Source organism: Chlamydotis macqueenii, chromosome 10, assembly GCF_036417535.1.
Source record: "Chlamydotis macqueenii isolate bChlMac1 chromosome 10, bChlMac1.mat, whole genome shotgun sequence".
Lineage (NCBI taxonomy): Eukaryota > Metazoa > Chordata > Aves > Otidiformes > Otididae > Chlamydotis > Chlamydotis macqueenii.
Window position 1 is genome coordinate 9,760,854 of NC_141565.1, and position 13,745 is coordinate 9,774,598.

The window sequence follows — 13,745 nt, forward strand, 5'->3', positions numbered from 1 at the left end:
ACTTTTTAAACAGGCTAGGAAATTCTGTTTCCTGACTTTCAAAGTGTAAAAATATGAGAGTTTTTATAGGTGAGATGCTGGCATTGTTTTCAGCAACAAAATTACATAACAAAGGAAACATTTCCAAACATCTGTTTTCTAAAAGCTCTTTCTGTAGCCTGAGTTTCTTTCAACAGCAGTTACCTTCTGACTCATTGTTAAAATGTCATCTTTACTTGAAGAGACACATTAATTTTGGGGTTGGTTTTGGTTTGGTTTTTTTAAAATATCTGCTAGGTAGCATCCTACTGACAGCCACTTGTCATCACAGAAAAGTTCGTCAAATTTGGAACACTTGTCTTTTTGTGAAAGAAGAATGCTTAACTAAAAGATCTGACAACGCTTAAGCACTTTGCCACAAGACAACCAGTGGACCTCTGTGTGGCACAGATGATCTTCACAGTCACTCCCCATCTCGTTACAAAGTACTGTAAAGATTCTACTGTTTAGAAGTCTTGTTTTTATAAAAACTAACCACACTGATGACATCCTGCCCACTTCTGGGTCCAGCTTCATTGCTGCAATAGTTTCCCTCTGAATGATGCAATGACTGAATTTCACGTGTGGTACTATCTCTGTAACCTCATGTCAGAATCCTTTTTTCCATTCCAGTATTTCCCTGTATTATTTCAGCCAGTTTTACTGTGGCAGGAAGAACAAGTGTTTCCCCAGTGATATGTGGCTTTTTGTCTTTCACTATTGAGTAAGAAATCTCAAAAGAGACTTCACAAGAAGAGGCTTCTAAAAATTTATTAAGTTTAGTGAAATTCCGTACTTTCAGTATCGCATGGCTTCAAACATCGCTGAAAAAATTATAAGTGTTTGTCTTCATGCTCCAGATGCTTAGTTTTCAAATGTCTTGGTAATCATGATGGCTTCACAGTACTAGCCAGTATCTCAGGGCACACTATATGCTTAGCGCAAGGTTCGTCATTAACAATGGCAGGTGTAAATCTGTACTTCAAATAGCCTGGATAATGTTGATAATTTTGGTCAACTTTTTATGCTAACTGATTCGATAGTCATTGTTTTCACCTTCTAATGTGGCTGACAAAGGGCCTGCACTAGGAGTAGAGGAACTGTCAGCTCTACTATTTTCTTATTGTTCGCATTGGCTCACGTTATTAGTATTATCTTCAATTATCTTAAGCCATTTGTCCATTTCATGATGGTTAAGTTTAGTTAAAACTAGGTAACACAATTAGTAAATCCACTTAACCTGGCACACATACACTGCAATACATAGCAATATGCTCAAAGCAAAAGAAAGAGTGAGAGTGCCACTGTGAACCCTTCCACGCTGTAGGATACCCACTCTTCCATCAGGACACCTCATGTACTGCACATGAAACATGAACATCTGACATAGAGAATGAATAAGACTGACAGTGTCAATGTATATATTAATTATTAGTAAAGTTTAATTTTTCTTTTCAAGATCTAAAAATCACGTAAATACAGGTTCCAAAATTTTTTTCACATGCCCCAGTGGATCATCCTGTGCACCTCCCACTTTGGAGACTACTGCTCTAGTGGGCAACAAGGTACTTCCAGTGACATTTCAGTGACTGAGGAATATTCTTAGGCACCAGACCTGACAAGGAAACACATTAAAGTTTGTATAGCTATATTAATATTTTCCACCTGTAAGACAATCTGCATCCTAAAAAAATCTTTAGTGTATCAACAACTAAACTCAATCAATGCCACTGAAATGCACCAACGCCTTGGTGCAGAGAATGAAATCATTGCACAGCTCTGAAGAGGACGAAAAATTCCACAAACCACGGAACAGTAAAAAGCAGCATATGGCTGCAGACAGCATCCTAGTTTTAAGCATATTTCAAGTGAGCTAGTAAAAGTAGCAACTTTGCAGAGCTGTTAAAAGAATTTCTTTCTTCTTAAGCAGTTTGCTTCTGTGATTCCAAGCATAATTTCATTATTTTACTGAATAGTGATCAGCAAGAAGTTATCACCAAAGACATTTCCCTCTACTACTTACCGATGGCATTTGCTGTCCAAAGTATCGTCACTGCAACTTGTTCATAGCACGCGTACTGACTGATAGTGATATTCTGCACATCTCCAATCACGTGTTTTCCCACTGAATTCAGATAAGGCGTGCAGTCTAAAAATACAGAGAAATAAACACTTAGGAAAAACATTCTAGCTGACATTCTTGTGCCATACCAGAGTAAGTAAATAACAAGCTGCCAACAGCACCTAATCTTAAAGATCTATTCAAGCAACCAGTTTACAACATGACCCATTTCTTTCCATGTAAATAAAGAATTAAGTTAGTTTCCATTGAGCAAAATAAAAGTACATGTGCACTACTTATTCTGTAAGTAATGTATAGTAAATCCAAATGAAGTTTTTGTCTCAGGACACTGAAAAACACAGAATTACAAATCACTGAGCACAAACACTTTCACCACTTGCAAAACTTGTAGTTCACAGGACTCCAAAGGAAATAACCAGTTTATTATACCAGTGTAGACTGTATCACAGTAAGAGTAAAAAGGACATGTGTTGGGACTCTCAAAAGAGAACAACTTTTCCTCACTAATTCCTCAAAAGAATATGAGGACTGACATTAATTTTGTGCATGTACAAAATTAGAGCAAGAGGATGTTGGTCAACGATCAGGCACGTATGAGAACAATGAACAATGTGAAGCTTTAAAACTGATGCTCCAAGAGTGTTTTTTAACCACAATACTGCTTGATCCTGCCCACAAAGAACCTACTGCCTAAACCATCTCATCTCTGCCATCCATTCAGTAGCCACAACCCCATAGACCATTTTGCTGCCACAGGATCCAGTTGGAACTGGTTTTGTCTTGTTATCTTCACAAAATACAGTGTATTCTCTAAAGTTACAGCTCTGCAAACATGTGATTATAGAAGACCTCAGTTTTCATTAAGAAAATAAAATATAAAACATTTTTTTACTTTGTTGTTGAACTTGACTGTGTCTTTATGCATTCAAAAAAAAAAAAGCCAAATTTTATTACTTTTAAAGCCTTAAAATATTCGGGCTCATATTTTGCGGCAGGAGAAGTAGCAGCCAGGGAATTCAATGGTTCTGGAGCACAGTATACATGAAGACATGTATGCACAAACAAACATTCTGCTTTGGAACTAGTGAAGCCAAAAAAATTCACAAAACATTGACCAGTAGACTGTATATTATTGACTGTTGATTAATTCTGAAAAACTGATATAATCTATATGTTATGTATTTGTTCAGAGTTTGTAGAAACGAAACATGAAAAATTAAGTGTTATGATAAGCCAATGCAGGAAATTTTATTTTAATTCAGAGGTGTGATCTTAAAGGCAAGGAAAGAAAAATTACTAACTGAAAAGCAGCTTTGGAAAATGGCTTTTTACTATGAACAACAACGGTAAGGCGTCTTTTATGCCACTGCCACACAAATAAGAACAGAACAGTTTGTACAACGTTGCCTTTTGCCAAAAGCTGCACAGTTGGTACTTACTCTGTTGTTTGTAGAATTCTGTTGCTACGAGTGAACTCAATGACAGCGTGAACTTCCTCTTAGGAGAATAGAGTATCTCTTTCAATGGAAAGTTTGAAGTAACAGTTTTTTTGCTACGTCTGGATCTAATTAATAGCAAGCCCAGGATTTTGGATCCTGGTTACTAAAATTTTATGGTCAAATGACAATTTGCCAAAATAGCACAAATGGCTCAAGTTTGACTGCGAGTCACTGATTTATATTTTTAAAGCACAACAGATTTAGGAAGAAAACAGTAGAGAAAAATTGCATTTTTTACAAAACCACTTGTTTTACTTGCCTACAAGTGAAATACTAAAACATACAAACATTTGTTTTTCACCTGAATAAATAATCTAACCAACCAATTTAACAACATAAAACACAGTTCCCTAGAGTGTCTGTGTGGCAAAATAAAAGCCTTTAAATCACAGGTAGCACATCAAATTCTTCTTTGTGCTGGTTTATTCACGATAAGTATGTCTTTCCATATTATAGGAACTCTTTAGCCCTGATATCAGGGAACTCTTTTCCTAGTACTGCAGAACTCAAATAACTCCTTTGTCCAGGCAGCATGCAGTGCCAGCAGAATTTTCAATTAACACTTGTCATTGGTTAAACACACTTCCTGGTGCCAGAATTAATGGAAAAAACATGACAGATACCGGGACTTAAACAGACTCTATTGTGTTAACTAAACACGGGGATCTCTGTTCTGACTGATATTATTTCCTGTTTTTCTTGATGCAGATAAAAAATGATAACTCTTTTGTGGCGACCTCTTACCTCTTGTACAATCTGATATACTTAAATTTTGCTCATTTTAAATATCAACATCAAATTAGATTTAAAAAAATAAAATCACAGTGAAGGATTGCAAATTCAGAAATTGACTAAAAACAGAGGAACAAAAGGATGATCAGAATAAAACAGAAGCCCTTTTGTTAGGTTTCCTGATACATGCTCTCAACAATGACATTCCACCCACATTCAGCATGCGAGGTAATTTCTTTGGATAGGCAAAAAAATCAACCTGGCATTAATTGCACTGGCATTAATATAAACATTACTGCTGTAAATTAGGACCTTTTGACTGTAGATTGAGTTTATATTGATCATAGCCACTAACTGCCCAAATAGGGATAAATTCCCCGGGTAGTCAACAGTCGTGCTTTACTGACTAGACAGTACAGATGACAAGAACGTTTAAAAAATGAAAACAATAGGATACAGTCATTTAGCAGATGTTTGAAGAGGTTTGAAGTATTATTGCTGCAACCTGCTTATTACTGTTATTATGCTTGAGATTACTTTCTTCTTAGTTCAGCTGCAAAACAGACCACATCTGCTACAGTACCAAAACCATCTGCCTTCACCGAAAATGTAGAGAGCACTTTTCCACTAACCTGGTCCTTTAACAGTGTAGCTAATGAAAAGTTTCAACTACTTCATCTAGATGAAGAGATATACTTCAATATTCATATTGAATATTAATCCTTCAAAGATACATTTTTAATGTATTCCCTGTGTATAAATACAAACTAAATATCTTCTACCTTGAGACACACTTTACACCACTTTCTCACAAAATTACACATCAGAGAAAAGATGTATAAAGCTTGAAACAGTCCTTTCCTATCACTTTGTGTGTAGTGAAACTTTGAATGACTATTCACAGAATAAAAAGATTCTCTATAATTTTCAAGACAAATACTAGTCAGATGATGTGGGCCAATACTACAAATGATTAGCTTGTTTTACGATCAGTGAAACACAGGAAGGAGAAGAGACCCAGCCAAAACAAACCTAGATTTTAAAATTATGTCAATACTAAAGAGCTTATGCTATTTTTAGATCCATTTTTAAGAGTCATGTTGCTATATATCAACAACTGTCAAGGAATCCTTCATTTTTGCGAATATAGTGCAAATTTTCAACTTACTGTCATATTTAAAGGTGATATTGAGTAGTCCATTGTTCTTGGTGACTGATGACAGCCCCTGAATAGAAATATAAAGAAAAGAATTTGAATCAAGTAAGCTACTTCGAACTTACGTAGATTTCTATTTTGTAAATAGTTTGCTGGAGGATGACAACTTATTTTTTTCCCCTCTGTTTGGGCATATCACCCATCAACCTGAACACGGGCAATGACAGAAGAGATTGCATACACCCGCATGCACTCATCATCAGCTTTCCAAATGTAACACTCGAAGAAGTGAAAACAAAGAGAAATCAAAGTCTGAATATAATATTTGCATAATTTGAATAATTCAGATAATTACATCCCATAACTTTTCCAGTAGAAGTGCATATTGTAGACATCAATCATGTTACATCAGACACCCATTTTTATTATCAAATACTATTAAAACAGATACTGCCATCCTTGCTGAGTGTCACAGAAACTGAGGATCAACCGGAGAACTACTCCTTTGCTCTCCCAGGGAGGAATCCAGGCACACACGCAAGCCGATGAGGCTGCTGTCTCTTCTATACCTATACAAAAGAACTTTGGACTTGAGAGATAACAATACCTTACCCTACTTCATTGCTTTTGAAACACAAAATTTAACATCACCCTCACCCTTAGTAGACACAAATTTGAAAATTGTAAGACTGATTCCTATGGAATAATGTCACTTCCTGAAAGGCAAATAACATACTGCCATCACCTTTTAAAAAAATTCTACCTGTTTCCATGGAATTGTATCTGGGTTTACAGCTACAACTTAAAGGACTAATGTTAACAGTACAAGAGGACTCCAACAGTAACGAGATGTTGTCATGACCACATGTAAACATTCACTGCATCTCACTTAAGAGTCAGACACAGGTGTTCAGAAAGAAAAACAAGGTATGAGTCAAGCCACCTTTAAAAAAAAAAAAAACAAAACCACACACCTGTAAAATACTACATAAAGAATGAAAGCAAAGCAGATCTTGATAGAACTGTTAGAAGTGAAATCTGTAATCTCACTTTCTTCTTAGGTGGCTTTTCATTTGTTTAACTTTGATTTAGTTTGACATTAAACAAGTTGTTATACAAAAAGGTTTCCTGAAACAGGAAGGCGTCATTTTTTTTTTTTCAGTCTTAACTTTTTCTCTTAACTTTTTCTCTTAATATCTGTTCTATTCTGACTCATTTTCTGTTCTTTTAAGCTACACAAAATCTAACTTACTACTACAGCAAAACAAAGACATGATGTTTGATTAAAAATATGCAAAAAAAAAGTACTGTCTTCTAATATTTATAAATAAAGGTAGATAAACCATCAAATTAATTGTTACTTGTCTTCCTTGCACATCCTAGAGCTTAAGTTTTGAGACATAAATTTCCCCCAAAAGCATAGAAAATTAGCACAAGTATTTAAATTCTTTAGATAGGATCTTTTATATCCTATATTTATATATATATAACAACACTTTTTACTGCACCTTTCATTGCTTTTCTACTGGAATTATGCTAACATCACAAAACATGTAAAAGTAGAAGTATAAAGCAATATACCACAATCGTTAATAAAACAGATGCAAAAAGAAAATATAACATAAGCCAAATTCTGCTGACCTTAAGCAGCACATTATATTGCTTGTAAAAGTTTGCTCTCAAGTGTAGAGAAGGTGCACAAAGGCTGCAGTAATTTGGGAAAGAATCAGGGTCACCTTAAAGTGCTGAACGAGGTAATTGTCATATGAGTTGTAAGTAAAACCATGTAAGCTAATCAGAATATTTGATTGTGATAAACTTTGGTATTAAACCTCCAGCTTCTTACTGGAGGAAGTTCAAAAATACGTTTGTCCGGGAAGCATTCCCTTGTGTTCAAGTCACACAGTAATTGTGCTCCTTAAACGGCTTACAGCTAAGACAACTTGTTTAGAGCATCTTACTTCAAAACCATAAATACTAATGGTATGGCCTTAGGGCTCTACACTTTTAGTCAACTAACCATTAACATTTGTGAGTTTACATGCAGCTTTTAATTTATTCTGAACTTTACTGGAAAGCAAGTCTGCATCGCCTGGAGCTTTGTCTATAAAATCCCTTTGGTCCACACGCCTCTGTACACACTGACTGAGGAGGACTACATCGGAAAGAAAACAACCAAAATATCTTTTATAAAGAACTACAGAGCACCAATCTTAAACAGATAATCAAAGTCGAAATGCACACAAATTAAATGACAAATAATCTTGTCAAAAAGCGAGAGGGAGGGGATGTTACCCACAACAACATTAAATCTCACATTACATGAGCTCAAAGCACAGAACTCCACAGAAAACATGATAAACTAAAATCCAAATGCTGCATCTATATTGGGCAAACAAGCCAAAAAGAATTCCCATCACATATCATATACCTAAAATCACAGAGATCAATGTTGGATCTGCTCCTCAATCCACATGAACAACTGGACGGTTACGGTTAAGACCCTAAACTATCTTAAACAGCACAGTTCTGAACAACACTAACACACACCATCCTCTGAAGAATTAATAACTCATTTGGATCCTCAAGGCATGTGTAGGCATTTAAATTTATTTAAATATTGATCTTTCAACATGAAGGAGTACAAATATTAATGAGTCAAAGACTACTAGATGAAGTTAACCTGTATTTTTTTTTTGTTTACATTTTCCTAATAACTACCCCTTCATTTACGGTAATGACTTATTAACAAAATGCACTTATGACAACACTTTCTACCCATTGCTATGCCAGAAAGGAACAAAGTTAGGATTACATTTCCAGAAATAAACTTTAAATGAAATTTTAACCACAGGAACTAATTGTGCCTCCAAGAAAAGTTAAATTTAGCTAATGCCTGCCATCAGAGGCATAAATTAAATACAATGAAAAAAAACATAAAATCTGCTTATTTGTTATTGTTGAACTTTCTTCCTTTTAATCTAGAACATATAGTGTTTCATATTTGAAAATAAGATCTGATTTTTTTTTAGTACTCAACAATTCCTGCCAGAGATGGCATTGGCAATTTCAGACTTGTCGTATGAATAACCATTTTTACAAATGATATTGAAATACACTCCAACATTCAACTTCTGTTGAGCAAACACTCTTTCATTCAATAAAGGCAATTTATGCATGTGAATAGGCACTGTCAGGCAGCCACTTGAACATCAATAGTAGGAAACAGAGATAGATGCTAGCACTAATTACAGAGATCTGGTAAAGGAGGTAGGAAATCACTACCCCTCAGGCACAGCCTTCTGCACCAGACCAAAACAGTAATCATGATTCATCTTGCATACGTTGTTAATCAATGCACACATGGTCCTAATTTCATGCTCCCATGAGGCAGACTGAAGGGACAACTGTTTTTGAACTCTAACATCAAGATGAATAATCAATGTTTATCATACTCTTTGCTCAGTAAACTAAAAGCTTTATATTTGACATCTGGTCTTTTCATTTTAAAACTTTTTTCATGCTTTCAACCAAGCTGAAGTATTTTCTATTTCTACAGTCATCAGTAAAAAAAAAAAAAAAAAAAAAAAAATTATCTGTACTGTTTCTATGCCTGCATTTTGGATTGCTTCCAAGAGAATATAACAAAATACATAATCCATGCTAATGTATGCTGTATAACTTGTGTGTACTCCAGTGACTGCAGAATGAATTCTAAACCCTGGGTGCACGGGTTTGTACAGTTACTACTACATCCTTGGTGTAACTGACGATTCCAGCCATAGATTTTGTTCAGATGTGCCCTTATATATTTATGTTCCTGCATTGCATGTACAAATCATGGGAATAACATTAAAAAAAAAAAAATCTCAGTGACCCTTAAGAACTAAGTTTTAATAAAAGTGAATTCAAGGAGCAGTAGGCTGCTTGGTGCCTATTTCATATTTGAAACAGGGACGTATATTCCTCAAAACCTTTTTTAATTCTTTGAATAAACTGGCATCTTTTGTATATCTTCTTATGTAAGCAACATAATGATTTACAAGAAATTACCACATTTTTGTTGGTTCTTTGTTGGTAGCTATTTACTGCTTCACTGCTTCATCTTTAGAGCCACTGCACGCAAGTTCCGCCGCAGAGGAGCTGAATGTGTCTTTGTAGCATTTATATCTTGATTTTGGCCCGAGATACGAAAGGTAAAGCGTTATTTTTGTTGATGGGAAAGAAACTCATCATTTTTTAGTACGAGAGAACTTCGTCCTCCACCCAGCTCGATTATCCTCTTGCAGTACAGGCTGGTTCTTCCCTAACACATCCTTGTCAAGAACAGCCCATCAGGTTCAAAGATCCCAATTTTTCTCCCATGTTACTTGTGAAAACTCAATGGCTGATCTCCAGGTGTTAGCACATTACTTTTACACAATTGTCCCTTTCAGACAGAGTATTAGGTTGCCTGGTAGATCAATTAGGCCCTTCCTCTCAACTGGAAGAACCCTTGTTTCATGTGAACACACTTAATGCTCTGACTTTCTCAGCACAGCTCAGCCTTCCAGGGAGTAGATGCCTGGTGACCTGAGGCAGGCACAACACACCTCCTTTTGTTTAAAACTGTCAGGCATGTTCACATGGAGCATATTCCTTCTCCACCTCCCAGAACACAGGTTTTTTTACCCCAATTTAAGCCCTGTGACTTGAAAAAAACATTATGAAGCATCCATACTACCTTTAAAAAAAAAAAAAAGCTAACCTAAGCAACAATCAAAACCCTCTAAGAAGTAAAAAATTCAAAACTAGGACTGTACAGATGGCTCAGACACTGAGTTACAGTCCAGGTGCAACAAAAAAAAAAAAGCTCATTTACATAAAATTCTAGTAAATGAAATTTTCTTTCAGGAGTAACATGTAATACTTATTTTCCTAAACTAAACTTACCAAACTTATACTTCATTTATGTTAGAACTGTCCTGACCCTTCATCATCATTAAATATCTCATTTTTCACAAAATCAGGACATTATCCATGGTTTTATGGTTGACTTCCCACATAGGTAATTACATTTGGTCTGAACAAAATCTTCTGCCATTTCAACTGGATATGGGGTTTCTCAGGTTCCTCCCATCATGAAAGGATATTGAATTGAACAGCTGCTGGCTTAAATTCTGTCAGAGGATGAGGTGGTTGCTAAACCTATGCATGTATACTTATATGCCAGCTAGCTTCATGGAGGTCTTTTGGGATTTTGGGGGTGAAACATGAAAAAAAAAAAACAAGCAAACAAACACAAAACCACCCAAAACCAATACAATAGAAATACCTTTTCATGATGCCTCTTTCCAGGCTATTTTAGTTTCTGTTTTAAAAAGGCAAACCTCACACATTAGTCAGTCTGACAGAGAGGTAAGAAATCATTTTAGGGAAGAAATACTACGAAAGTATTTACCACCCAACTCCATCGGGCAGCACGGCTCCACGCAGTTGTTCACTGAATGTATGTCAACGGGTTTACTTTAAAAAACAGACAGCTCCTAAAGCCACAATTTAACAACAATAGAAGCAAGTTTAATCTATACTGTTTGCTGCCTACTGTGAAAACCTTAAATCTCCGAGGCAAGCCCAGGAATTCAATGCAGCAAAGCACGGCAGGAAAAGGGTACCAGTTCTTATTTCTCTTGTGCCATTTGCGAGTTTGCCTAAGAAGAAGTTTTCTATAGCTTGCCCTGTCACACGTAATTTTTCCCAACTTTGTTGTGTGAATGTTTGGTAAATTAAAAGCCCTCTAAGAAACCAAACAAAAAAGCCACCCCAAAATCAACAGAAGACATATTTTCAAACAATGCCTATTTCCCACAAACATTACCGAAATGTGCTAAGTTAAGGATACTGGACAAAAGCCAGAAGCCTGCAGTTAAACCAGTGTTCTCTTAACTGGGGGACATGACCCCTGGGTGTTGGGGAAGGGGAGGGGGAGGAAAAGCAATGCCAAGACAGGTGCACGAATGGGGACTGTGACTGGGAAGGGGGGGGGGGGGGGTGTGCAAACGGTGACGTTGTTTTGAGAGAGACCCAAGGCAAATTAGTTTGAGAAACACTGACTGGGCTGTAAACAACAAATGTGTGGAATCACTCACATCTGAAATAACGGAGGAGGGGAAACTAATGAAGCCTGCCATGCGTGCTTACAACTTAACATACAGTGCAGCACACTATAAAATGAACAAGCTAGCTAATTATTCCACTCAAATTAAAGAATATATTTCTTCTCAGGGTGGGAAGTTACCCAGAACCTCAAAAAGCCTAGAGGGTGCCTCACACTTAGAGGAACAATTGCATAAGCACTGAATTTTAGCTTATGCCCAAACACTTCTAAACTAACCTGTCTAGGAAACAATTAAACAACGTATTTTCATTTATTTAACTGACTCGCCACTTAAGGTGCAAAGATGTAGAGTCAGAAGCTGAGAGGCACAGTCTCTCTCTCCCAAAGGCGTTTGAAGAAACTTAGAATACAATCAAGAAAAGGTTTCAAGAGGTGTCTGAGAAGCATGAGAGAACAATGGATATATATTCATATGTATATAAATATGTATATATGTTCATCCATTCATTTTGCCTACCACATGAAGATATTACGTAACTTTCAGAGGAGAAACCATCAGGGAAAAAAGGAAAATAGAGAAAAATACTTCAGAGCTACAAAGCAACTGTATCTTTCAAGATTTTATGCACGTAAAGGTTTGCTTTTTCTCCTAAATCAGAAAGTATCTGAGAGCAAGCCAGATCCAAAAAGAAAGTTTTTTCTTCCAAACCCGAGCATATGCAGTGGCACCGGGAAAACACCTAAAAGGAACTTATTTCCAAAGTCATAAATGGATCACTAATAGCGTTCTGCTGCCAGATTCCTACGTTTCAAATTGGAAACTCTACAACAAGCATTTTGTTTACTCCCAAGTTTCATCCAAAGAAACAGAAAATCTGTAAAAATAACTAAGATTGACTTTGTAGGTTCAGTTGTATGCTCAGCCAACACAATTCACAATTACGACTATTTCAGGGTGGGGTTTTTTTGCTCTTTGCTTCTCAGTCTAATGTCAGAGTGTACACAAAAAACACCCCTAACAACTCTGAGGGAAACTGTCATCAAATGTGGATTAACTGCTTTATTCATAACTGTTCTACCTAAAAAATTCAAGTCTGAAATTTACTGTATTGTTAGAGATTTTCATTGCAAACAAACTTAGAGCAAGCAGATTAGAAATACTCCATTTGTAGTACAGGGTCGTTTTATCCTATTTGTAACTTCCAAAAATTGTAAGAACAGCTGCTTGCAAGGAAATCTTTAAAGCAGAACATCACATAAAGGCTGGAATGTCAAAAATTTGACACAGCACATCTATTTTGTTTTGTGTGTGTTCACACACTGTCTTTCTCCAGACCTAATCCTTCTCCTATATTATTTGAAAGTCACTGAAATTCTTTAAGAGCTTTGCAGTCGGAAAATATGAGGTGCATATTCTTAGAAACTTAATTTTAATTCTTACTACATTAGCAAAACATACAGGCACAACTAAGGAAAGTATTACATGTTCACAGCAGCTCACTACTGTAAAGAACACTAATGCACATTGGTTTTGCAGGACCAACACATAAACAGACCAAAGTTTTGGTCCTAGAGGATACGGAGGCAAGGTAATTTAGCAATAACTTCACTTTACTGATTAGAGTGCCACAGAACTCATAAAACTTTTAAAGCAGATAGGATTTGGGATTGTTCCATCTTAATCCCTCCCTTTGAAGTAATGCAATTATTTTGGACATAAAAACCTATTCTTGGGGATTTAGAAACACACAACTGTACTCATCCATAAGATTTTAAAACTGAGAATTTGAAAGCAGTATGGTTCAATTCCAGGAACAATCCATTATTTGCTTGCCAAGACCCCATGCTCCAGCTTTAAAGAAGCTTTAACATTCCCCCAGTATTTTTAATACCTCACACGAAACTTATTTTTGCAGATGAAGTAAGAAATCAACCTTCTTTAAAATTATACAGGCATCCCTTCCCAAAATTGCCATCCTTGTGAGCTACTATCTTAAAAAGGCTCAGGCAGCGAGAAGCTGGAACTTTAAATGTGACAGGCATTTACTCAGCAGCAATACAAAGGTACCTTTGGCATTAAATTCAATATCATGAGACACAAAAGTAGGATAACATATAAAGAAGCACCTCATTCACTTCATATACAGCCATGCTATACAA

General features: G+C 36.1%; 1 protein-coding gene across 1 annotated transcript in view; it reads right to left on the reverse strand.

Moving 5' to 3' along the window:
* The window catches only part of IL17RD (interleukin 17 receptor D), a 46,501-nt gene that overhangs the window by 14,950 nt on the left and 17,806 nt on the right, over nt 1-13,745 (reverse strand). Inside the window, exons 2-3 of the mRNA XM_086755678.1 lie at nt 5,501-5,558; nt 2,042-2,167 (exon numbers count right to left, since the gene is read on the reverse strand). Of these exons, the coding sequence (XP_086611804.1) occupies nt 2,042-2,167; nt 5,501-5,558 (184 nt within the window). The remainder of the gene's footprint in view (nt 1-2,041; nt 2,168-5,500; nt 5,559-13,745) is intronic.